Source organism: Apium graveolens, chromosome 2 (genome assembly GCF_009905375.1).
Source record: "Apium graveolens cultivar Ventura chromosome 2, ASM990537v1, whole genome shotgun sequence".
In the NCBI taxonomy this organism is placed as follows: domain Eukaryota; kingdom Viridiplantae; phylum Streptophyta; class Magnoliopsida; order Apiales; family Apiaceae; genus Apium; species Apium graveolens.
Window position 1 is genome coordinate 32,794,959 of NC_133648.1, and position 27,589 is coordinate 32,822,547.

General features: G+C 33.7%; 2 protein-coding genes across 6 annotated transcripts; one reads left to right on the forward strand and one right to left on the reverse strand.

Annotated features, from left to right (window-relative positions):
* The first annotated feature begins 8,296 nt into the window (after positions 1-8,296).
* Positions 8,297-17,130, forward strand: LOC141707250 (uncharacterized). 5 transcript variants are annotated; one of them, XM_074510302.1, is made up of 4 exons: positions 8,297-10,391; positions 11,258-11,323; positions 13,479-13,715; positions 17,018-17,130. In XM_074510302.1, the coding sequence occupies exon 1, from the start codon at positions 8,892-8,894 to the stop codon at positions 10,263-10,265; it is 1,374 nt and encodes a 457-aa protein (XP_074366403.1). In that variant the 5' UTR covers positions 8,297-8,891; the 3' UTR covers positions 10,266-10,391; positions 11,258-11,323; positions 13,479-13,715; positions 17,018-17,130. The 5 variants fall into 5 exon arrangements, with proteins under 5 accessions (XP_074366403.1, XP_074366401.1, XP_074366402.1 ...); XM_074510300.1 differs by having other exon boundaries at positions 16,974-17,093; XM_074510301.1 differs by having other exon boundaries at positions 16,935-17,045.
* A 303-nt stretch (positions 17,131-17,433) lies between these two features.
* LOC141707251 (uncharacterized) lies at positions 17,434-18,764 on the reverse strand. Its single transcript, XM_074510304.1, has 3 exons — positions 18,270-18,764; positions 18,104-18,171; positions 17,434-18,011 (listed from the first exon to the last, which is right to left on the reverse strand). The coding sequence occupies exons 1-3, from the start codon at positions 18,678-18,680 to the stop codon at positions 17,543-17,545; spliced, it is 948 nt and encodes a 315-aa protein (XP_074366405.1). The 5' UTR covers positions 18,681-18,764; the 3' UTR covers positions 17,434-17,542.
* Positions 18,765-27,589: the final 8,825 nt, after the last annotated feature.

A 27,589-nucleotide genomic window follows, 5' to 3' on the forward strand; every position in this document is an offset into this window, starting at 1 on the left:
CATAAACGCTGCCGGGGCATTTGTCAATCCAAAAGACATTACTAAAAACTCATAATGTCCATACCTCATCCTGAAAGCTGTCTTTGGTATATCTTCTGGCTTAATCTTTAGTTGATGATATCCCGATCTTAAGTCGATCTTGGAGAAGTACTTGGTTCCCTTCAATTGGCCAAAAAAATCATCAATTCTGGGTAACGGATACTTGTTCTTGATTGTAAGCTTGTTGAGCTCCCGATAGTCGATGCACAGTCTCATGCTCCCATCTTTCTTCTTGACAAACAATACCGGTGCACCCCACGGGGATACACTGGGTCTGATTACTCCTTTCTCTAACAATTCTTGCAATTGCTTCGCTAGTTCTTTCATCTCAACGGGCGCCATTCTATACGGGGGCTTGGATACTGGTTCTGTTCCAGGTGCTAGGTCGATTGCAAACTCAATTTCTCTATCTGAAGGAAGTCCTGGTAACTCATCGGGAAACACGTCTGGAAATTCATTAACTATTGGAATATCTTCAAGTTTTGCTGGCTCCTGACTTCTATCAATCACATATGCAACGAAATGTTCGCATCCTTGTTGTAGTAACTTCTTGGCTTGAATCATCGTTAAGAACATCTTTGCTTGCTTCTGGCCCTTGAACGTTACTATCTTTCCGTCTGGCGTCTTCACCATTACTTTCTTATTTCGACAATCTATCTGGGCGTCGTGCTTAGATAACCAATCCATTCCTAAGATAACATCAAATTCTCCTAACTTGAATGGTATCAAATCTATACAAAACTTACTACCAGAAATCTCAATTTCACAATTCCCACAAACTTGATTAACAGATACACGTTCTTGATTTGCTAATTTCACAGTCATTATTTCATTTAAATACTCAACTGGACAATTTAACTTACTAACAAAATCTTGTGAAACAAATGATCGAGTTGCTCCCGAATTTATTAACACTTTGGCACATAAAGAATTCACTTAAAGCTTACTCGCCACGACATCAGTATCCTGGATAGCGTCCTTCACAGACATATCAAAAACTCTAGCCCTTGGAGTCTCATTTACTGCTGGGGTAGATCCCATAATCCTCAATGCATTACTGACTGGGACTGGTGTCTTGCAATCCCTGGCTATATGTCCTGGCTTCCCACATTTAAAGCACATAAATCCAATAGCTGGAACCTTAACTGCTGGATTTCGGATAGGCTGATCCTTGTTTATTGGCTCTCTCACTGGCTGATTTTGGCACTCCCTCGAATAGTGCCCTTTCTGATTGCACTTGAAATAAACCACATTCAACTTATTACAAACTCCTCCATGTTTCTTCCCACATACCTGACAATCTGGAAAAGTTAACCTTAACTGATTCGGCTGGTTCACATTGGCTGGACGGTTGCCCTGGCCTCCGTCGCCTGCATTTTGTCTCTTAAAATTAAAATTTCTCCCTGGCTGAAACTTGCCCTTCTTAAAATTTGGAAACTTCCCTGGTTGTGACTGACCTTCAGTCCTTTCAGACTTTCTCTTCTTACTTTCGTTCTCCTTCTGGGACATCTCGCTCTCTGTCTCCACAATCATGGCCTTCTGTACAACTCCTGCATAGGTGTCCAACTCAAAAATTGATCCATTCCCTCTGATCCATGGCTTCAGACCTTGCTCGAATCTCTTAGCCTTCTTCCTGTCAGTATCCACATATGACGGCACATACCTTGACAACTCTTCAAACGTACTTTCATAATCCGTCACCGACATATTTCCTTGCTTTAACTCTAGAAACTTCAGCTCCATCTGATCCTGAACAAACTGGGGAAAATACTTTTCTAAAAACAATTTCTTGAACCTCTCCCAAGTAATAACATCTATTCCTTCCAATGTCTTCACAGTCTCCCACCAATAGGTGGCCTCATTCTTCAAGTAGTAACTCGCAAACTCAACCTTCTGTTCTTCCTTTACTTTCACTAAAGCAAACAACTTCTCTATTTCCTTTAACCAAACATTTGCTTCAATCGGTTCTAAGGAACCCTTAAATTCTGGTGGGTTTACCGCCTGAAAAGTTTTGAAAGTTACCTGGGGATTGGTCTGTCTTTGTTGTTGTTGTGCCAGGTGAACTGTTTGTTGGGCCAAGATTTGGAGAATTTGGGTTATTGCTGGGTCTATGGGTCCTGGTTCACATTCTGGTTTGTATTATCTTGGTTGTTATTATTGTTGTTGTTGGTTTCTTCATTCTGGGTGTTGGTGCGGGTATTTCTTCTGAGAGGCATTTTTCTGTAAAGAATCAAACAACTTATTTAGCTTTTAAATCAAATCCTTTGCATAAAAGAAAAGTTTTGTAAAATAGAAATATCTCTTTTTGAAAATAGTTGTAACAGTTGAACTAAGTAAATTGCATGCTTCTTTACAGAATATAAACAGTTATGGAAACAGGGTATATGGTATCACAGGGGTATAACTGGTGCAATAAATAAGGTAAAGTAAAATATGTGCAGTAAAATAAATGATAATACTGGAAAGGAAAAAGGTACTGATATATATAGATCAAAAGTTTTAGGTAGTACAAGCGTAAAGACGCTTCGGAAGTAAAAGCAAAAGGGTACAACAACCTTCTCACTAGTCAGCAGATCTAGTCTCTAAATACAACCCAAAAGTTTACTGATACATACTACACACTACTGTACATACTATACAACCATAACAACACTGATCAACATCTCCATCTTTGGATCTCTGACTCATGGCAAGTCTGGACCTCCAATCTCCTCTAAAACCCACTTAGCCCACTCCACTAGAAAATCAGGGGTGATACCCTCATGTGTAGCCTCAACAATTCTCACAGCAGTCACTCTATGAAACACCTGAAGCCTCTCCCTGAGTCGCCTCTCACCACTCCCAACCTCTCTGGTACGCATGATATGCAATAACTCCTGAATTTGGCCCTGTAGGAATCGCTGCTCCATAAGGCAAGCCTCGAACTGATGATATGGGACAAGATAGGAAGAAAACTGGAAAGGTACTCCTGTAACTGAATGACCAGTGAAGCCTGAATCAGCAGGCAGGGGTCCTCTGATAGGTGGCCTCATGCCTGGGGGTGGAATAGCCTGCAATGGTACGGGCTGCAACACAGATGGAGGTAGAATAGCCAACACTGGTGGAACAACAGGACGTGGATCTGAATATGGTACTCCAACTGAAGGCTCTGAGTGATCAGCTGATACGGGGATTAAAGAGTCGGCCATCGCTGCTATCTGAAATCATATCGCAATATAAGAATCTCGAACCACGACGCGAATCATACTAATACATATTATACCGTATCACTCAACCTCTCGACGTTCTATTATTCAATTTCTTAAATCTAATCCTAACCCTCTACCCATTCCCGTCAACCTAGGCTTGTGTCAGTGACTTATAACCTGTAGCTCTGATACCAAACCTGTGGCGCTCTCCAAACCCGAGTCAGAAGTTTGGGGTCCACACACACACACCTTATTTTTAACCTGCTTATAACAATAATAAAGATAATAATAATAATATGCAGTGACCCTACTTACCAACTACCACGGACCGCAACAAGTTAAAGTATGCACACAAGCCACACACACACTTTATATTACAAATGTCCAAATCCCAACTACTCAAACTCAGACTGAGTAGTAAGCATTATTACAAACTTTTACAAACTTAAATTATCTCAAAAGATGCCTACTAGCTTAACTCGATCAACCTGAACCCCTAGCTCTCGCGCTGGACTGAGGATCCTTGCTACCAACTGGTTCCTTCTTAACTGGAAAAGAACATAAACAACATCGTACAAATGAGCTAACTAGCTCAGCAAGTCACAATGACAAAACTGAGAATAATGATCATCAAGTGAAAAGGTTATGATATCAAGTGAACAATGAATTATGATTTAGATTTGGATATTATATTTTAATTTTAAAAACCAAGGTTAGGCTGTTGATCAGTCACGCACTAACCCCGAGCAAAGTACACAGCACTGCTCTAACTACTGGATCTAAGGCACACATTGGCCTAACTTGACCATTTATATGGTCTGACCACGAATCTGGTCCACAATTTTATAAAAACAATCCAATTCTATAATAACAGAATAAACAATGTAAAGTAATAAAGATAATCATAAACAACATTGAATGTTCGATAAGGAAATGGTTTCAATCTTTACAAAGGATCAATATGGAAATTTCAAAGCTTGACTGTTAAGTAATGAAAAAATTGGATAACAAAGGAATCAATGTTTCGGGGTTACAAGGATTTGGTCTTTCAAGCATAAGGTACAATGGTTTGAATATATAAGTAATTTGATTCAGTGTTTGGTATTTAGTTCGTATGTATTTGTGGAGTAGTATTGTATAATTGTGGTTCGTATTTGGGTGTAATACAATCAATGGTTTAGAAAGAATAAGGTTTACGGCTCAAGATCAATAACTGGAATCAGGGTTTTGGGTTCAGTGCTTCAAAGCACTTGCAATATAAAATATGACTATCAATCAACTAAAATATATCTCAAGAAAGTTCAGAACACTTTCCTGGTACTAGCTTGCTATACTGCACTAACTTCCAATCACAACCGTCTACTCCTCGACTATCTGTTTCCCTTTCCTACGCCTTGCCTCTTCTGCTCACATATCATAAGCATCTATCAATATTCAACTCATACGATTCTATTCAATATACACTTCTATATACCTTTCGTGAAAGGATATCTTCGATATATTATTTATTTTGGTATTTGTACGATTAAACATAAAATTAAAGAACACGTAGATCCTCTCCATTAGGACATGAATTTAATTGATCCAAATCAAAGTCAAACTAGAAAAATCATGTCTTTTAAACAGATAAAAGAGATATTCCATTCTTGCAAAATATCAAAACTATATATTTATGGAATATATCTCTAAGGCAATATGATCGAAGAAGAAACATCAAGATATGATATTTCTTAGATCTGTGTTGCAACAGGAATATGGCAACAAGCTCGAATAAAGAGTATATCAGAGATATTCTTTAGAAGTCTCGTGCTATATCAAAAATATTTAATCTTCGCTCCAAAATATATCTCTACATATAATCAAAAGAGTTTTTATTCAAAGATTATTAATATTCATGATTGGAATATTAATATCCAGTTCTGCAACTCATTTCTGTATACTCACAGTAATTTTCTCCCGTTTCGTAAAATCAGCATTTCTCGGAGAAAATTATTCAAAAAATACTCATTAGATGTGCTTCTCTTCATCTCTTTCAAATTCTATACACATACTTCTTCTCAAAAACCTTCTCTCTCTTCTATATACTTACATATATATACAAGGTTTTTGAAACCCAAGCTTAGCTTCACCCAACCAAGCTTTATCCCACCAAGTGAGCTCATCCACTACCACTTCCCGGCCTCCCGAAGGGCTGCCCAAGTTCGACCAAAGTGCCAAAATCCGGCCGAACCTCCGGCGAATTTTTTCGGCGAACTTTTCCGACCGTTTTTCAAAAGTGGTTAGTTTTAGCTTCTTATTTGAGTTCTTTGTATTTAAGCTTTGTACTTAACTTAAGGTTTTAAGGTATACTTGTATATTGACGATTATAAGGTCAAGGTATACTCTTTTAACTTCAAGCACGTTTATAAGATTTATGAGTCTTAGCCAAGATCCAATTAAATAAGTGCAAGTAATTGGCTTAAGATTGTGCTTTCGAAGTTTGGACGAATAATTACGAGTATTTTATGGATATCATAGTATAACCCCACGGAACACTGAAAGATGTTAGAAGGGGCTTATACGATATGACTCGTAATTGTTTATATACACGATATGTGTTAGCAAAGATCCAATTAAATAGCGTAAATTAATTGGCTAACTCGTGGATTTGATTCGTCCTTAATTTTAACGGATGATTGCGAAGTAGTTTATATGGAACAAGCTATAATCCCCCGGAACACTAAAGATGTTAGAAGGGATTACACTTTTACTTCGTAATATTTTATATGTACGTTATTAGTTAGACAAGATCCAATTAAAGAGCGTTAAGTAATTGTCTAACTCGTACCATCCGTTTTAAGATTTGACAAATTACGAAGTGTTTATATGAGACAAGTAATAATCCCCCGGAGAGCACTGAAGATGCTAGAAAGGATTACACTTAAACTTCATAATTATTTTATGAGCACGAATGAATGTTAGCCAAGATCCAATTAAAAAGCAAGAAATAATTGGCTAACTCGTACTTGTGATAAATATAATCTCCCCTTGGAGATAAAGTACTTTTCTTTTTAGATCTTCTCGTTGGAATGATTTTTTACGCCTCAAAGAGAGTTCTTGACCGAGAACACATCACATGCCCTCTTTAAACCTAGCGGGTTCCCCTGAAAAAGGAAACAACCCAGAAAAAAGTCTAATACCTACCCAGAAAAGCACCCCATACAAAAACAACAGGAACCCCAAAATGAGAAACCCAGAAAACATTTCAGAAATGATAAGCTTTTATGCAAAAACATCACATACAAACTTGCATGAAAAACAAAAAGAAGTATCAGAAACATTTATTGATTTGAAGATGTTGCTTAACCGAAATGGAATGGTTGGGAAATGTTGAGTTGTTACTGCCCGTGTTGAAATACTTGGAGAATTTGTTGGTGTTTGTGTTTGGTTGCAAAAGGAAGATAAAGAAAATAAAATGACACACTGTAGCTACTTATATAGGCACCTAAAAATGTTTGGGTGCCAAAAAGACGACTTCTGGGCTATTTTGAAATGGACGACCCTGATGAAAACGGTTGGAATTCAACGGCTGTGATTGAGTTATGGAACGACGTGATGGACAGTTGTCCCATTAATACACCCACGACTTTTTCACGTGTACGAACGAGATCGAGGTGAAACCGAAATGATCGTCCTAGGGTTTCTTCACCCCAAGATGGGCCGAGATTGATGTCCATCGGTTCGACCGAAGGCCCGACCGAAGGCCCAACCGAAGGACAAAGACATGTTAGCTATGAGCCCAACAAGGCCCAATGAACGAAGGCCCATTAGACGTTCTTACTATTGGGCCTAAAGCCCAGCATGACCCCGGACCGAAGGCCCACAAAGCTCCGCAGGCCGAGGCCCATTACTTCTCCAACAGTTGGGATTATACAATCATAACTCCCCCTTTTCACTCCTCTTCATTACTCAGGTGTAACGGACAAGTATTCATGGCGAGTTTGGGTATAAAATCCTTGGGAAAGTAATACAAAGGCAATTACACATTCATTCTCTCACACACTCTCTATTTTCTTGTATTTCCAAAACCCACTCTACATATAGATTTTTATTCACACACCGGAGGTAAATCGGAGGGACAATCACTCACATTCTTTTTCCTTTTAGATAGAAGCCGAAGACAGTACTTAAGAGGCCGAAGGCCGTTCTTGCAGTTCGGAGGAGATCTGGACATAACAACAAGAGTGATAAGAATCTCCTAGCAGAGAGTAAACGTGCCATGGATGAAAACCTAAACTGGGCCTGATGTTTATGAACTAGTTTGGCCAAATTTAATTCTTTTAATAAGGTGATCCCTTATTATCATATAATCCCCGGAGAGAAGGCCCTTTTGATAACCCACAAACATAAAAAAATAATTAATTAAAATTCCTACCCAGAACGAAATACACAAGTATTTTGTTGCTTTTAGAAGAAAAAGCAGTTTCTTTTGCATTTCTTTGTCAGTTTGTCTTGCAACAAATAAATGTGTTTTTATAAGTTTTTCACTGGCATGATATCTTCACACATTAAGAATACACTTGTTTCAAAAATTTATATAAACACATGTTTATCTTGCATTAATGACCGAAGATAAGTTTTTCGATTGTGTTGTTTTGAATCATTTTTCTTAAAATTATGATATTAAAAGCCTTTTTTATATATAACTTATGAAAAATTAAAAGACTAAAATGAGAAACATTTATGAAATAAACTTACCAAAAATAATAAATTAATTGAGGTAGAGTATTACGTGTAAAATACGAGTTCGGGTAGAGAATTACACTCGATTAAGTGTAAAATACAAGCCTGTCTAACTCGACTCGTAATTTTTTTTCATTTTTTTTGTCGAAGAAATACAATCTCGAGCATAAATTATACCGAGATACAATTTTAGAAGAAATGCATTTCCTTCGTAAAATAAAATTTGTTATTTGAACCGAAGGATGATCCCCGAAACTGAGACAATAACGTCTTAAAATTTGAAGAGGATATTTGAATAAATAAAATAAAAATTTAGGCTCCAGTAAACTCTTATTGAATTACGTTCATATTAAAACGCTGCTCTCGGCGCTAATTACATGCTCACTGTTCAGAAACATATCGGGTCCGTTTAATACATTACAATTTACACACACTCGAACAACTCTCACCAATGCCGCTAAAAGATTCAACCAAAGACAAATCAAATCAACTCAGATTTAAAAGGAGATTATGACTCGGGTCTGTAAATTCTTTACTCTATCAGTAGCTATACATACATAAACCCCAAATCTTTGCTTTCAATCTATACACACACATATCTTCTTGAATTCTTGGCTATACATATGTAAACCCCAAGTGGCCTTTTAATTCATTATTTTATTTTTGTATGGTTTTGACAAGGTTTCTTTAAATTGGGTGTTTTGCCTTCCAGGTGTTTGTTAAATTGCCTATGTGACTGGTTTTTAAAATTGGGTTTTTATATGATTGTTCATTTTGCTGGAACTTGTATCTATAGTTTTTTTTAATGGGGTTTGATTATTTTTCTAGTGGAATTTGCTTTTTACGAAGAAATGTGCTTGTGGGTGGTGTAAAGTTGTATTTTTTATGAGGTTTTGCGGCTCATTTTGATCATTTTGGGCGAAGTGACGATAAAAAGGAATAATGGGTAGGAGATTGTCTACAAAGTTACTGAATATTTGTATAGATTCTTTGTGTAAAGTTCAGCAATTGCAGAAAGCTGAAGTAGTTTTGATAAGTGGTATACGGATTGGAGTATTGCCAGATGTTGTAACCTACAACACGCTTGTCGCCGCATATTGTCGGTTTATTGGGCTTGATGCAGGATACTCGGTTCTTTATAGGATGAAAGAGGCTGGGATACATCCGAACGTTGTAACATTTAACTCGCTGATGGCTGGTGCTGCTAGGCGATGTTTACTGACTCGTTTCTTTAATTTGTTTGACGAAATGCTTCAGACAGGTGTCCGACCTGATGTTTGGAGTTACAATACGTTGATGAATTGCTTTTTTAAATTAGGAAAGCCGGATGAGGCCAATCGGGTTTTCCAAGACATAATTTTGAACAATCTTCCACCTCATCCAGCTACTTTTAATATTATGATAGATGGACTATGCAAAAATGGATATATCAATAATGCCCTTATGCTATTCAGGAATCTGCAAAGAGGTGGGTTCGTTCCCGAGTTGTTTACATACAATATACTTATTAATGGGCTCTGCAAGTCACGTAGGTTAGGTACAGCAAGAAGGATTCTTAAAGAGCTAGAGGTATCGGGTCGAATTCCTAATGCTATTACTTATACTACAGTAATGAAATGCTGTTTTATGTCTAGAAAATTTGTAGAAGGGTTTGAGATTTTCTCGGAGATGAAGAGGAATGGATATACATTTGATGCCTTTGCATACTGTACAGTTATCGGTGCTTTACTCAAAGCTGGCAGAATGAATGAGGCGAATGAATGCTTCGGGCAAATGATTACTAGTGGAATTAGTTTGGATATAGTTTCATATAATACCCTTATAAATTTATATTGTAAAGAGGGCAAGTTAGAAGATGTCTTTCAACTGTTAGACAAGATTGAAGAAGAAGGTATGGAATGTGACAAGTATACCCACACAATTATTATTGATGGGTTATGTAAATCTGGTAATATTGAAGGGGCCCAAAGACATCTGAATAATATGAATACAATGGGGTTTGACTCAAACTTGGTTGCTTACAATTGCTTGGTTGACAGACTGTGTAAAGCTGGTCATATTGATCGTGCATTAAAGTTATTTGAGAGTATGGAATTCAAGGATTCCTATACCTACACCTCCTTGGTGCACAATCTTTGCATGGCAGGAAGATTCCGTTGTGCATCTAAACTTATGCTATCTTGTATAAGAGGTAACATGAGAGTTCTAAAATCTGCCCAGCGGGCTGTGATTGATGGACTTCGCGGTTCAGGTTTTACTCAAGAAGCTAGGAAACTCCAGTCAAAAGCAAGATTGGCTAAGATCATACACTATTAATTTTGCTATTCGGGAAGCTCACTGGTGCGACTAATTTTAAGCACAGATTCAAGTGTATTTTGCATGCTTTTATCTGTCAAAGAACGCTTTGGTTGTGCTTGCGGAGCTCTCCTCATAGATTTTGGGGTAATGGCACTGGTTTTGCTTGATATTCTCCTATTAAACTACTTTATACTTATATGTATATATTCTTCGCCTTCCTGTTAATCTGGAGCAGGGAAGGTATGTTCATGCATTTAGTTACTTTTGATATCCTCCTTCAAAACCATTTTCTTATAAGTATTTGTTTTCCTCCTTCCTGTTAATCTGGAGCAGAGAAGAGATATCTTCAATATTTAAAAGCATTCTTTAGTATTATACAGCTTTATGCTTGATGTGAACTTGTGATTGTCATCTTTGTGAAGAAAAATTAGCAGAAAAGGAAAAAAATTCTTGTCTTGTTATTGCTCTTAATAAATCTGTTTTGCTTTTGCTGATTATTGAAATGGTAAAATTCGTATTGTAAATATTGTGGTTTGCTTATCACTACAAACATATTATTTAGCGTACTTGTCTTGTGAGCTAAGAATTGTGAATAATTGGGAAAGGCATTACATGCTTCTGGTGTTGGAAGAGGTAGCAAAAGTCAAAAGATGAAGAAGACAAGTGAGAAACCATACCAAGTTATTTTTGTTAGTGCTCAAATAAATAATAATAAACATGCTAGCTACCTTGTGTTGTGCTTGCTGTGACTGGGTGTTAATGAAATGGAAATGTAAAACTAATGATTATTTCTTGCACCTCTTCTCATTCATGATGTTGGCTCTCTTGATTTTTTATTATTTAGATAATAACAAAAGAAGTTGAAATGGTGCTATATAATTATCTTTGGTTTTCGGTAATGGTTATATGGACAAGATGATAATTTGTAGTAGTATCAAGATGATTGAAATATATCTACAAAAAGCAGTATTTCAACCTTTATCTGATTTTTATTTTTATCTCATTTGCAGGAGTAATAGCTTCAGGCATTTCCTACCTATGACCTGGTGTAATCTACGAGGAGACATTAAGTTCTGGTTTGGTTTACCTTCCCATCTCTGCCTACCCAGTTCATTAAGAATGTTGTAAATTTGTACTAAAAATTTCTAGTTTAATCAAGTATTCAAGTCAACTAGGAATGAATATTAGCATAGAAGATATCAAATATTACTCATCTTCTCGCTAATGTGCTAGTTGCCAGTCCAAGCCTTACTTGGATGTGTGATAGTAGAGACAGCCCGTATATCTAAATTAGAGAGCTACAATCCAAGCATCAAGTTAAACAATAAACATTCATATACGCCCTGTCTATTTTAACTGAACCTTCCACCTATAGTTAATTTTTATCCACTACAAGTCTCCAATTTAACAAGTAATATTAATGAAAAAGATCAATAGAATCATTATGTAGAAAAGGTATTGTAGTAATACATCCTTGCTGAATATAATAGAGGGTTGACAATTTGGCAGTATGCAGTTCTGAATTGGTGATGCCACTATGAGGTAACACTAATTCGAGCAAATCAGTACAAGACTAGTAAAAAAAAGACACTAGGAGTCTTTTATGATCTTGTATAAATCGCATATAGAAACGGGCAGGCTAGAGATTCTCTCGTATAAAGCTTTAAGCAAAAATATTTCTACTGTAGTTCTTTCCTGAGTGTGTATTTCTCCTATAACTATAGATGTGCGAGTAGGTTAGATCAGTTGAAAAATGCATGACTAAACATGTCGATAGTGTTAGTAGAATTTTTTTAATTTTTAGTTTAGAAAATGGTCAGTAACTTGAGGCATTAAAAGTTTAATAGCTTACAGGAATGACTATTCTAAAGGTAATTTTATCTGGTGACAATGTGACCAGATTAGCTTAATGTTTTGTTTAACCCGTCCCTATTTTATTAGTAACTACTACCTCTGTCCCGTTAATTTCTCTACGTTTGCTTTTTGCACGCATTTCAATGTTCAAATATTGTATAGTTGCATAATATTTTTTTGAATTTTTTTTTCTGAATAGAAGTTTAATGTTTAAATTTTTATTCAGAAAAAAAAAATTTCAAAAAAATATTATGCAACTATATGATATTTGAACATTGAAATGCGTGCAAAAAGTAGACGTAGAGAAATGAATGGGACTGAGGGAGTATGAGTTAGGAGTGATGTGGAGCTCGGAATTTTAAATTTTGTTTGTATTTATTTTTATGTATTATTTAGTTATAAAGTTACTTGTATTTTAGTATAAATTTTAATTGTATCAGATAACAAGTTTCTTAAGAATATTCACGATCGTGGTAGAGATCAAGAAAATGATATTTTTCTTTTGTTAGATTTTACTTCCTCTATATATAATGTAAACTGTACATTTTTCTTTTATGGATGTAATTGACAAAACAATGAAGTGTGCATAAAGTGGATATGTGCTTAAAATTAAATTGAAATTTCCAAGGATATGGGTATAAAATTATTTATAAATAATTTTCTCAAATTACTTTTCTACTTCCGAATATTTTTTTTAAGCGGAATTGTTTAGTGTATATTATATTTTTGTAGTAATTTGTGGTAGATATAAGCTGATAGAAGGACACAAGAGTTGTAAAGTTACTATGAAAACATAAATGTTTTAGTGTAGTGACGAACTTTTAAAAAAGCTTAGAGTTGAGTAATTAAATAATCTGTATTTCATTTTAAATTATAAAATAAACACTCAATTTTTAAAGTTCAAGTTCGACAGTCAACAGTTGCTATTGGTATTATCCCCCGCTACTACAACACTAAGTTGAAATGAGCCTAAATAAGTCATTGATCCCCCAGCCCCCAGTATACATGTATAATCCTTGTGAGGATATATTCTGAAGGTTTTTAATTATTTCAAAAAGAGTAGTTGGTCTGATTATGTAGTTATATTTTTAAAATATTCTTCTACTATTGCTGAAATATATTTTGATAATAATGACAGTCGTTATTAATAGCCGTGTAGCTAATGTTATTAGTAAATTTTATGTTAGTATTTTTCAATTCAACAATCAACAGTTCTCGTTATTATCCACTCTTGCTCCAGCACTAGCTCGAAATGAACCCAAATAACAATATAGTTGGTGTTGTCTTTAGCTGATTAGCATACATCATATTGAGCATCTGCTTGCATTTAGAACAATAAATAATATCAAAATAAGTTAAGCATCTTTGCATGTACAGGTCAATACCAGTTTGGAAGGAGTATAAAGATTACGAAAGGGACTAACAATCTTGAGCAAGCAACATATAACTACCATTCAAGACAAACTTTTCAACAAATAGCGGTATATCACTGTTTTAACGAAGACAGGATACTTCCATTCAAGGAAGTTTAATTTATTCCTCAAGTGAATTCTTAAGCATGGTGAGGAGCTTGGTGGCTGCGTACGTAGCCAAGGTTGTGCTTGGCAAAATTAGGTAAAATTGGCTCTATCTGCACTGCACCACATGTAACTCTGCTCTTATGCTGTACAACTTGCACATAAACTGTAACTGTTTATAAAATATTCAAATTATGAAATAGCAAAAAGTAATAATTATTAATTACATCATGTCTAAATATCGTTAAAAATTGCCAAAATTAATCTTGAAAAGTATATACATGTATGTATGTATTCAGCACCGACACAGCTTCTAGATTATTTTACTATCCTTGGGATCATTCACATTTTTGGTCTTTTTGTTTCCAGGCACAGAGTAATAACTATGGTTGACCAGAATAAACCGAATCAGAAAATATAATGAAATAAACCGAAAAACCACACAGAAGGAGAAAAGCTTAAATAACCTAATCAAAAAACCGACCGAATGATTGGTTCAGCTTAAGCTTTTGTTGGAAACCAAAATGAATGTGTTGGTTTTCAATCAAAGCTTGGATTATGCTATGTAAGATTGATCTTTCTGAACCGTAAGTAACGGAACTGCTGTATATTCCTATATGCATAAATATTATGCAAATACTGACTTTATAAATAATTAATACTAACAAAAACTTATTTATTTGTTTTAATAAAGATCATAAGAATGGATTCACTTTAAGTCCCCGATTTTAAGTTTCCTTTGCTCATTTTATCTTTTTTTTTTCTATGAACATGCGCTTATGATCTTTTGCTTTCTTGAATGTCCCTGTGATAGTTTTATATCATTGAAGTAAAATTATAGAGTTGTGTTCTAGGAAGCAAGGACACGGGTAAGGACACGGGTGTGGGAGTGCGAGTGCGTAATTCGTTGATACGGGAATTCAAAAAATATAATAATATGGGGATACGGGTGCGAGGGGATACGGGAAAAATAAACAAAAATTTCATATATATATATATATCCTGTTAAACATAACAAAACCTACTAACAAAATCAAAAATTGCATGAAAAATAAATCAAATGTATCATTTATTAATCTAAAACACAAAAATACAATTAAAATATTTTAGTTTATGCAAAAATGAATACGATAATCAATAGTTTTGTAGTAATTAACAGACAAAGGTACTTATTTTGTGAATACAGTTTGCTATAATAGATTTTGACTACAATTTCTGAAGAAAAAAATTTATTTTAGTATGGAAGAGTTTGTGTGTCCGATATGGGTTATGTGTGTCCAAGTATCCGACACGGGAACTCGACATATAACCCAAGTGTCCTTCTTAAGTTGCGTACAATGTTAACCACAAATGTTAGACCCTTACAACTAGGCGGTTCGGTTAACCGAAGACCAAAACGAATAACCGATATTTTTTCGGTTCGGTTAACCAAAATGTAAATTTCGGTTCAGTTTTCGGTAGTTAAATTTCTGAATTTCGGTTTTTCGGTTATTAACTGCAGTTAACCGAAAAACCGAAAAATTAACCGATTTTCTGAAAATATTAATATTAATCAAATATTAGTATTATTAATAAGTTATACTTGGTATAGTTAGTAGCTAACATTAGGTAAAATACACAGACTAACTCTCTCCTATAGCAATCTACTCTCACGACTTTAACTTCACCTCTCAACAATCAATTCATTATAATGAATCCACAATCGATTGATTCATAGGAGCAAGAAGCACAGCTGCTCCTGGAGTCTTGCAGGTGGCAATTTACCTTTGGACAGGGGATTCACTGATTTTTTTTACTGTTATTTTGAAATTTAAGACTATCTAATAATCTAAATTTCTCAATGTTTTAATTTGGAATTTGTGAAATATGTAGTAATTCGTGGCAACTTAATTTTTCTGAATGTTTTTTTTTGCAATTTGAACCATTTTTTTTAAAATTCGGTTTTAGGATTCGGTTTTCGGTAATAACCGAATTTTTTTATTTCGGTTCGGTTTATAACCGAATATATTTCGGTTCGGTTTTCGGTAAGCTTTTTTTCAATATTTCGGTTTCGGTTCCGAAAAAAAATTCGGTTTGGTTCGGTTATAACCGAATGCACACCCCTACTTACAACACATATATTTTGATATATTATTCTTATACTAAATTTTTGTATTATATATTATATATCCAGCCATCTACAATTTCTTCTCCGGAAACCTGGAATCTCTTTTCCGGAGAATTTTGATGGTTGAAATGAACTTGTTCCACAAATAAAGTTCATTGTATTTAGACCTAACAAGAACAGAATCACGCTCTTGTTTCTTTTCTCTTGGACATCTCAAAAGAAGACAATCGTGCGGTTTCTGGGAATTTAAAACCTGATTTCCTCCATAAATTCTCCGATCTAGTTCCTACTCTATGTTGATAAGAAAAAAGAAAATCCAAAAAAAAGAATATAAAATGAGAATGTTTCCACGCGGGTGTCCATTGGCGCTTTGCTCTCCTCTTATTCTTCATTGGACGGTTCGGATGGACTTCACATCTCGAATGAATTCAAGTACATATTCGAAGAAATTCTGAATTGTACTACAATTTTCGGATGTGTGATACTACAATTATCAATAATATTATACAAGTCATAAATATATTGTACTGCATTTAATGCGTTAAGTACTACTCCCTTCGTCCCAAAAAATATTCCCGTTTTGACTTTTTACACTATTCAATGGTAAGCGATTGACTACTAATTTACGTCTAATCTATAAGATCAAATATAGTTATGAGTGATCCTATTGGATTCGTATTTACGAGTACTTTAATACAATGAAGTTTTTATATTTAATACTCTAATACGAAATTAAAGATATTAACAATCAAAAGTGTGTATTGGCAAACGTGTTCAACACAAACGAGAAAAGTATTTAGGAACGGAGGGAGTACTTAAGAACTAAGTGGAATACACTTAAATTTTGCCTAAAATTATATAATAGTTTGAAATGGTCTGGTAAAGGTTAATGACAATTAACTTTTGCATGTTAGAAAACATATTTGATCGAGTGATAGTTGAAGAATCCTTTTCTTTTTTCAGACGTAAGTTGCGGAAATCATTTTTTGTCAAAGTTGAATTGGTTGTGTGAGATGTTAGATTTGTTATTAAATAATGTGTTATGCTTATGTTTCAGGATTTCTCATTAGTTAAATTTATAATGTTACAAGGACTTTTGCAGTAGATGTGCTTCATTTTAATTGTTGCCTCAACAAATATGTACGGTTGTATAATATTTGTACTTGTTGCGTTGATCAAGTATCTGTATGGTTGCTATTTGTTTTCAAGGGTTCAAATGAATCTCGGACCCTGTGGATTTTTTTTCAGAAAAGCAGAAAATTGCAAACTCATGAGTTTTGATTGGACTGCAGAATTGGTCAGGGATGATGAAATTTACACAATAGAAGAGTCATAACATTGCAGAAATACAGAATTGTAGCCACAAAATTTCAGAACTTTAAAATTGTAAGATACTGCATGTTCTGTAATAACAAATATGCTCTTATAAAAACTTGAAAACATAGTTCTGCAATTATTTGTTATTTTAATTACTTAAAAAATATGTTGGTTCTACTATGAAGATGCGTGTGTACGTATGAACTGTTAAAAAAAATCACCAAACCATACTTGTAACTTATAAAGATGAACCACAACAAAATAAAACTTATACTCTTAATCGACTGTGAATCACAGAATTTAAATTCTATAGCTGTTAATTAGGCATTTAACTGACAAAATTGTGCCACCTTCAATATCTCTTAAAATTTCAAAAGTAAGAAGAATAGTATAAGATTGTTAAACCAAGTAATTTAAGGTTCATTTCATCTGAGATTCATATGTATATTATATATACAAGATGTTAAGTGTATTCTAACTAATACTTAAGTTTATTTTTATTAGGAAGTATACACCTTCTGATAATTATCTCCACCAAACCGTCTTTGCCTATTCTGAAATGAGCTTAAAGCCTCAATGAAATCCTCTTCCCCGAAATCAGGAAACATTTTATCTGCAAAATATAGTTCACAGTAGGCCAATTGCCACAAGAAGAAGTTGCTGATTCGACGTTCACCACTAGTACGTATGAGCAATTCAGGATTATGGAAGTCCTGTGTGCACCTTGTCTCTAGTTCTTGTTCAAAGACAGTCTCATCAATGTCATCTAAATGAAGCTGTCCGCTCATGGTTTTTCTACAAATTGCTTTGCAAGCTTGTACAATGTCGTATCGACCTCCATAGTTTATTGCTAAGTTTAGTAGAGTTCCAGTGTTGGCCTTTGTTGTCTCTTCTGCTCGAGCTATGGATTCTTGTAATGATTTGGAGAGCATTTTCCTGTTTCCCATGACCGATATCCGATTTCCTGACCTGTTGGAGTTCAAAAATAATATGAACGTTAAGAGGCCGATTATACAACAAGAGGTTAATATATAAAAACACAGTTGTACTAGATATAATACCGCATAAACTCTTCCAAATCTGATTTGAGCACCTCCTCAATTAGCTGCAGCAAAAAGCTTACCTCTTCCTGCACCAAACTAAACTATGTTAAACGTAATACTTGTATTTAGTTATATCAGAAGTAGTGTTAAGGACTTGAGGCTAACAGATGTATTACTGACTCACTTTGGGCCTAGACCAGTTCTCAGTAGAAAATGCAAAAACACTGAGGACTTTGATTCCCCATTTGGAGCATAACCGAGTGAGTTCTTTTAATGTCTCTTTACCAGCAGCATGACCACGAAATACAGGTAAATTTTGCTGGCGCGCCCACCGTCGATTACCATCCATAATGATTGCTACATGATTTGGCATTAGTTCTGGTCTAAGTCTCTTTGGTAGTTGTCGAACCTCAGTATCGGAAGTTTCCGCTGGAATGGCCTCTTGCAATTTTGAAAGACAACTTGGATATTGAACACTTGATTCATTTTTTCTACCACTTGTGACTACAGAAGACAAGTAATTTTTGTTTGTAAACTGAGACACAGTGTTTTCGACTAGAAGCGGAAGAGTAGTTAATGAACCTAAGGATATCATTTCGGCAAGTGTTTTGTGTGTGTGGGTTTGGTGGTGCCAAATGGGGCTACGTTCATCTGTTTAAATTGTTCAGATGGGAGCAGGACCAGGTGAGAGACGTGCAAGAGCTGAAATCTAAATGACAATGATCGGGAGAGAAAACATCGACACACGTTTTGAAACCTGTTGGAATGGAACCACAGAATAGTGTCCAACTGCTTTAAGGAAAAACGATTGCTAGATTATTAAACAATAGTCTACTTAATTATCTAACTAATTGTTCTTTTTTGGAACGGAAACAGGCACCATTCACTTTTATAAAGTCACTGTCCTTCACTAATGTACAGTGTTTTTGAGCTTCAAGTATGAGTAAAAAATACTAATTGTACATTTGCATCATTGTTGGACAATTCAAACCCTCTCTTTTGATGGATTCGGAAATTTTTCTACCATTAATTTGGAAAAAATATGGAGAGCATAAAAACCAATCATTCATTATCATCTATAATGAATTTATGATCTCTGGTTTTGTTTGCGGTTTACGGGAAAGAGAAGGGTTTATTTGAATTGATGAAACATTGTTTTGACCCTTTAACAAATTATGCCTATATTTATACTATTTATTAATAAACGAAATCATGTATAATTTGGTGTTAAAAGTATTAAAGTACCAAATTTTGGTACACATAAGTTGACTTCTGTTGTCCGTAAACTTTGTTTTTAACACAAATCGACTTACATTCTTTATAAATTTTATCTGTAAATTTTATTTATTTATTTATAAATTATATTAAAAATTTATTAAGTTACGTTAAATTAAGTAAAATAACATATATTTACTTTTATTTTCAAAAACTACTAACTGCAAAGTAAACTATTAACACAAATTGACTTCTATTCTCTATAAACTTTATATTCTATTAGTTAGTGTCAATCCTAGTGTCAGTTTACTTTTAAATTGGATTAATTTAAAAATAATTAAGTAATAGCAAATGACTTTAGTAACATTTATTAAATTTTAAACTGAAAATTATTGATTTAACGATCGTATTTGTTACTGTCCATCACAACATTTATTTACTTAAAATTAAAAAACATATTTTAACAATAACAAATTTATGGGCTGTATTTAGATTATATAAGTAATAATAAATTAAGTTTTATAACATCTATTTGTTTTTAATTTGTAAATTAATTTTTATCGATAATTAGGTAATATTAAATAAACTTTATTGAAAAGGCTAATTATAAGATAATTATGAAGTAATATTAAATTATCTAGATAACAAATATTTGGTTCATAAGATAGATATAAAATTCATTTCACAAAAATAAAACTAATATGTTAGATTTCTATATCAAGTAAAACAATGCAAAACTAGAATTATAGTTGAAAATTTCATAACTGATTCGATTCTTTTTAACCACATAATTATTTTTTGCAAGTGCCATTAATATATTAATTTTAATTCGTGTTTCACACAGATTATGAATAATTCCCTACAAATATTAATTCGATATATTTAGTCTCGGGGCCAGTGTTTCGCACGGGTTATCAACTATCAACTATATATAATAATAAGCGAAACCATGTTTAGGTCCCAAATCTTGGTACTCTCTAAAAAAATATACTACTATTTTTAAAATTTTATGTAATAAAATCTCAACTAACAAAAATTAAGTTCTACTATCTGTAAATTTTATTTTTCTTCAATTTTTATTTGTTGCTGAACATCCAAGCGTCAGTTTACTTTAAAATAATCGTATTAGTAAGTTAACATGTCAGATTTGAATAAGTAAATAATTAGGTGCATGCATAACTAGAACTATACGGTGAAATTTTAGAGTTACACTTAATTTTGAATTTTTTAACTATATATTTTAACAACATTTTATATATTATATTTAGATCTGTATTTTGCACGTATTTTGCACGAATTATGAGTTTCCGTTTTATGCAAATAATAATGTGATACTATTATTTTTAATTTCGGGCTCGTGGTTCGCACGGGTTACCAACTTGTATACATGAATTTATTGATAATGTGGATTTTCTTTGGCCATTCATGTTTCTAGACTTTTGACTTTTCCAAATTTTTAACTCTAGACCTTTGACTTTTTGTATTCATATGACTCTTGTCTTTTTAAGTACTTGTAACCTTTTATTTGCAAGCCTATAAATAGACACTATATGTGAGCATGATTATATACACACTTGAATGGATACAATATTCTCTTTTTAATCTCTCTCTTTCTCACATATCTATTACATAGTTATTATAATATATTTCTAACACGTTATCAGCACGAAATACTCTTTGATTCGTTAGTTTGATGGTGTATTTTTATTAGAGGAGACTAAATTTGAAGGTTTATTTGGCATCAAAATTCAAGTGGTTAAAGTTAAGGCTTGTTCCATTACAAGGTATGAGGTGTGCTTATGATCGAAGGTTGAAGTTTTTTCTTCTTCCTATATTCAATTGAAAGTAAAACTGTATAAGCTTATTAAAGTGAGAAATCGACAACCGTAGAAAAACGACCATGATTTTTAATATTATAAGGTACGTATCTATATCATCTTCTTCATTTTTAATCATGATGTTTTATAAATACTTATATTTTAGTTGTGCCCGTAAAACTCATGTTGATTTCTTTTACCTCAAAAATTGAATCATTTTATACTTCCTGAAAAGATCATTTATTTACATAATACTTTTAACTTTTAACATATTTATTAAATTCCTCCCTTTAATATGTCAAATTATGTGATATACGTAAATTATTGATGTGACTTTGAAATAAGTACATCTTTCATATAAAATGAATCATATCTATAAATCGAGTATAATACCAAAATTGAATGATCATCTCGAGAGATTTGATTTGTGATAATATTTTGCTAGCCTTTCAGGTGTTTACTTAAAAAAAATTAAACAACAATCTAGTTAGTAACTTAATTAAATTATGTTTTGGTTGCTCACATTTTATGTCAGTCATATATTTATTTTCATGAGTCATAGCATTTTTGCAAGATTAAAGTCATTCATAACTTTTGTAATTTGCATCTTTCCAAATAAAATTGTTTGGATGTTATAAATTGCCTATTTTCAGTCCCGGTTAAATCTGCTTTTATAAATGTATATTGTGTTATTATTTTTAAAATAAGATAGTGATTTGAGTTTCAATACATGCAATTATGTTGGTATGTTCGTAAAAGTTTAATTTTTAAACCTAATTTGTCTACTAATATTTAAGATATGTGCGCATGTGTCTCTCTCTCTCTATGTGTGTCTATTTATATGTGTTTCTCTCTTTCTTTGAATTTATTTAAATCCCTAATTATTTTTTCAATATATATATATACATTTGAATTTTGGTATTTTGTGGTTGGTTGGATTTGAATTACGTTTCGATTTCGTTCGATTCGATTAGTAAGTGCTTTTTTCCCGAATTTAATAATATCCTAACAACTTACTTGAACAGATCGAGAGCCTGGAATCAATGGAAAGTGTTCTTAGATTTGCTTGATTGGTGTTTGGTTTGACTTGAATATGTTCTTTGCTTAATTTTCTCTTTATTAACTAATACTTTTAGTCATGTACATCTGTTATTCAGAAACCCCTTAAAGGCATTAAAATTGTTTTTATATCGTAGGAACTTGTACAAGCAAGAAAAGATACTGAAAGTGCTAATGGGAGCTTGAAATTACATCTTAAGTATGCCTAGTATGCATCTCAAGTATGCCAACAACCCAAGTGTTACCTAATTCATATTGTTTTTTGCTTGAGTGAGGGTGTACACATGTGGTTTATGTCGACTCATTAATTCATTTTATAACTCAATAATGTATGTATGCTCAAATTCATTATGTAGATTAATCGGCTTCCTTCAGAGGTAGTAAAGTAATTCAAAGATCCTTTTTGTGGAGTATGCTCTACCCCTGGCATATGGAGTGTTGGGGTTTCAAATATTTCATGTGAGGACCATTCTTCCTAATTGCTTCTTTTATATCAGGTCCCTTTGCGCAGAATCAATTTGGTTATACCTTGTAGTCGACCAACTTGTATGAATTTGTGTTTTGGTTTAGTACATAGCCACATTTTTGCTTTCAGAGCTCATTGATTACAGTGGATGTTAGTATAATTTATTTGCGGTAGAGCTCATTGGTTCCTACACACATTTTTTTAGTTTCTTGTTTTAATAGATACTTTTACCTATAAGTTATTAATAACATGTTAAACATATCTATTTAATTCCTCCAACTTGCTAGAATGTGCTAGTTATATAGATCATAAAAAATGTCATTACTTGTTCGAGTAAGTAGTTTCACTAGTTTGAATATGATGTGTTTTGGAGTACCTAAACATAGTTTTAGGTTAAATTTAAGTATTCTGTCTTTTAGTTGCATATGCTTCTACAAAGCTCTGTACGTCTTAACTCCTATTACGTTTGCTGTTGCATTTGTAATCTGCTCACAGTCCTTCTGTAATTTATTTTAATTACTATAAATCTACTGAAAAAACTATCTAATCTAATTTACATTCGGAAATTATCTACGAAGTTATATCCCCTTGCGTATGAATTTTGTGAATAATTGTTGTTCCTCGAACATGATAATAATGGAAGAATTCCTATATCCTTTTAGGTAGCACAATGATTGGAAGGGAATATTTCTATACACACTTCTTCTCTATCTTCTTGTGATTTCCACAGGTACTAATGACATTATGGATTATACAAACTATGACACTATGAAATATATTGTAAGTTGTTTTCAGTTTTCTTTGTATTCCAATTATTATCTTGGTGTTATTATGCAAATTAATGTTCATATCTTACACTATTTAATTGGCGACCAAGACTTGGTTGACATATACAATGGACAAGCTTGACGAGGTTGGAATGGAGGCTGCAGATTTCATCAAAGACAAGATTTGATCATTTTTTTTGGAAAACTAGCAGTGAAAAGAGAGATGTATGTGTTAGTTGGTATGTATATACCGTGACCTTTAGTTATTATTGTGCAAGACATACCTGTAATAACAAGACTAAGTCATCTTGACAACCTTAAGGATAAGTTGTATGGTAATCTAATTGTATTCTGTAATTTTATTTATTGAGTCTGTAAAAATGTTAAGTAGATTATACTGGAGAATTTTTCTATGAACAACCATCAAGTTAAGGAATAAACTCTGGAAGAAGATAAATCCTGTTCATGCCTCAAAGAAAAATATAGAAGCTTGGAGTTGAATAATGTTGTTCTAGGAAAAAATGTTCTAAGTCAGATATCGATAAGTCACAGATTAAGGAATATTGAGAATTATGTCGAGAAGTCTAAAATGACTTATAGAGAAGTCCCAAGAGATATCGACAAGTCAATCTGCATGTAGAGAACTAAGATTTTGACAAGTCAAAAAGTCCATGTAAAGAATTGGAGATATCGACAAGTAAATTCTTCATGTAGAGAACTAGAGATATCGATAACTCAAATCTTCTTGTAGAGAACTACAGATATCGACAAGTCAAAATCTTATGCAAAGAAATGGAAATATCGACAAGTCATTCTACTTGTAGAGAACTGGAAACCTCAAAAAGTCAAAAACACATGTAGAGAACTCAAGATATCGATAAGTCATTTTACTTATCAATATATGACATCTTTACAGAACAAAAGAGTTCTCGACAAACAACTTCATAATTCAGAATCCAGACAACTTGAAGATCCAAGATTATCAGTCAACAAATAATTCTATCACTGAATTGGAAAGCCTACAAATACAGCTTGAAGAATACAAGATCAAGGGCTAAGATGAACTGGACAAAGGAGGGTCACAGACCTAATATATTCTGCATAGATTTTCTAACACTGGAAATGAAAATGTACAAAATAGCTTTAGAAACCGTGTTAGTCCATTTTAGTGCAAGTTTTGTAAAACCATGCATGTTGATCTATAAAGCATGTCATGGGTCCTTTGTTGAGAAGTAACAAAGAGATCTAGTAAATATCTTGTATTCTCTCAAGAGTAGAAGCTGAGTTCTTATTTCTAAGAACACAGATTTATAGCAAGACAAATTTGATTTAATATAAATCAAGTGAGTTTTTGATAATCCGCTTGTGTGTTTACATTCAGTATTTTATCTGTACAATTCCATACAACTCTTTTGTTCATTAAGTCAAAAGATTATTCAAATTCATGAAAACACATTCACCCCTCCTCTGTGTTGCATTTCATGCCTAACAAGTGGCTTACAACTCATACTCATTGAGTCTCTTGATAATGTGATGTAAAAAACATTATCAATTGTGAGTCAATCAAACAAATATGGGAAATGATTGATATCTTGTGTAAAGGAACTGAAGAGGTAAGATCTAACCATAGAAGGATCTTGGTGTCAGAATATGAGAGTTTCATGACCAAACCAAAAGAAGGCATTACTGAGGTCTTTGAGAGATTCAACAAATTGATAAATGATTTGCAGCTTCATGACAAGTACTATGAAGCTGAAGAAGTCAACTTGAAATTCTTGCACTCTTCCTGACCACCTGGAACAAAAGATCTTTGCAATAAGACAAGAAAGAGATCTAGGGAGAATAACTTTGGAGGTTTTGTATTGTATTCTCAAAACCTATGAGCAAGAAATAATGTAAAGGAAGTCATTAAAAGTGAGTCAAGGGCATGTTGTGGATGTATCAAGTGCCTGATAGAAAATGATAAGATAATGGCTGAAGATGAAATTAAACCCCAGACTCAAGTTATTCAAGCTGTTGAGCAGAAAAATAAGGAACCTAAAAAATAAGTCATTTTGGAGTTGGAAGAGGATAAATACTATACTCTTGATGAAATGGACCAGTCTATGGCTTATTGTGACGCCCTCAATCTCGGGGTTAGGAAATGAGGACTCACACACCTCTATTCTAAAAATTAAATATGCATAAACCCCGAATAACTACTAACAGGATCAACATGATAAAGTATGAGACAAGATTACAACTACCAATCATAAAATATAACTTACAAACCCAAAATATTATTAAATAAACAACATCGATTCCGGCCGGGAACCGACAGATAACCCATTGTATCTTTATACACCTCCTTCTAGGCGCGAGCTCACTAATAAAAACCACTACCTGCTCTGGCAACCGGATGCCCTCAACACGGTAGGGACCACCAGGTACGCTCTTACGAGCAGTGCGCCTAAGCCTGACCATCTTCTTGCTTAACTGCCATGGTTAGATTAAGACAAAACAAATAAGTATAAAACTCAGCAAGTAACTATATAACAGTTCTACAATATCAAATCTCAATATGCTTGAATAGACTAGGGCATTCTACTTTAATTAAGCTAGGTGGCAGATTTCCATTTTTTTTTTTGGATAAGGAAAGGTATCTGAAGAATAGTAGGGGCTTTCAAGGAACAAGGCTCGAAGCAGGAAGAGAGCCGACATTCATCACAAATCATTAAAGGATCAAAATAGATCTTTCGATAGAGGAAAACAACAGTATTTCAAGATATAGAATCAATCATATGATCAATAATTTCAAGAATCAGGGTTCTCGAGCCTTAAGCTCCACAATGACATAATCAACTCTTTTCAAAGCAATATAAACCATTTTCATTTCCAAAATCAATTTACTAAATAAAAGTTTCAGTTCCCTTTTAAATATTCAATTAGAACCCCTGATTGGATCACTTTATCTTTCCATTTCATTATATACGGGTGATCAGCCCGTATCGACCTCCATTCCGGTCTTTAAGGTACCAATCAGCATAATTTCAGCCTTAAATTGGACTAGCCCCACTAGCCTCTTACCATGACTGGACTAGTCCCACTAGCCTCTTACGTCTCAATCCAATCCATCAGGAATTCATTTGGAAAACCTTGAGTTGGAAAAGCAAATAGGTTTTCAAAAATCCATTTTTATCATTACCAAGCATTTGAAATCATTCGAACTCTTTCAAGTCGAAACTCATTCTTAAATCAGATTTTAAAGAAACAAGGTTCAGGGAGTGAATCAAAGATACGCAAGGAACAATTCGCAAGAATTCTGTATCAGGGACAACAAGGCACTAAATTAGAAGGATCAGTATTGAATTAGGGATCAATAGGGTGATCAAGAGAAACAGGGTATCATTAAACAGAGTTAACCAAGATAATCAATAGGTTCAATATGATTCATGGCATTATAGGTAACTTGAACAGAAAGACAGATTATCAAAGGGTGAAATCAATAGGATTATCAATAACAGGTTATCAAGAACAAGGGTACTTCAAATCATTATCAGGGTTTCATAAAGCAAGGGTTTCATATTTTAACAGTTCAATACTCTACATGGTATGAACAACATTTCCTTTATAATCATTTACAGAAGTAATCAGAGTTACTTGCCTGAATTTTCTTTCCTGAGGGTTGAACTACTGCCACCTAGTAAATCCTTTCCTTTCCTAGCCTCAATGCCCTCACGCTCCGAATCTACAATAAAACCAAAATCTTAATCAGATTCTCAACTCTCGTTCCCGGAACGATCACACTATACGATAACTCGATTATATCCTTGACTCGAGCATACGAATATAGCTTATACATATAAGCACATAACACTTAGCACATAGCACATATCATATTCCTTTCTCGTAGCTTTTATATCCTTATATACTTAGCAATCAAAGCATACTCGCTTGACGTTGGCTATTTCTCAAATCAAACTAACACGACACTTTTACGAGTACAAGACCTATTTACAACCAAACATTTACGTTTATAACTATCACTTATATCAATCAACTTAGTTCCCTTTTCTTTTGCTCCTTAATTCGATCCACATACTATAATCAAGCAACAAATTCATAAATATTTACTTATACACTTCCAATCATCCTTTTAATCATAAAAACCAAGTAATTTGACTTTCATTCCTTATGGCCT

Coding starts and splice junctions, on each gene's coding strand:
- LOC141707250 (XM_074510302.1), top strand. CDS start 8,892: ATGGGTAGGAGATTGTCTACAAAGTTACTGAATATTTGTATAGATTCT.
- LOC141707251 (XM_074510304.1), bottom strand. CDS start 18,680: ATGATATCCTTAGGTTCATTAACTACTCTTCCGCTTCTAGTCGAAAAC. Junction 18,172..18,269: donor AGAACTGGTCTAGGCCCAAA/GTGAGTCAGTAA, acceptor AGTTTGGTGCAG/GAAGAGGTAAGCTTTTTGCT. Junction 18,012..18,103: donor GATTTGGAAGAGTTTATGCG/GTATTATATCTA, acceptor GAACTCCAACAG/GTCAGGAAATCGGATATCGG.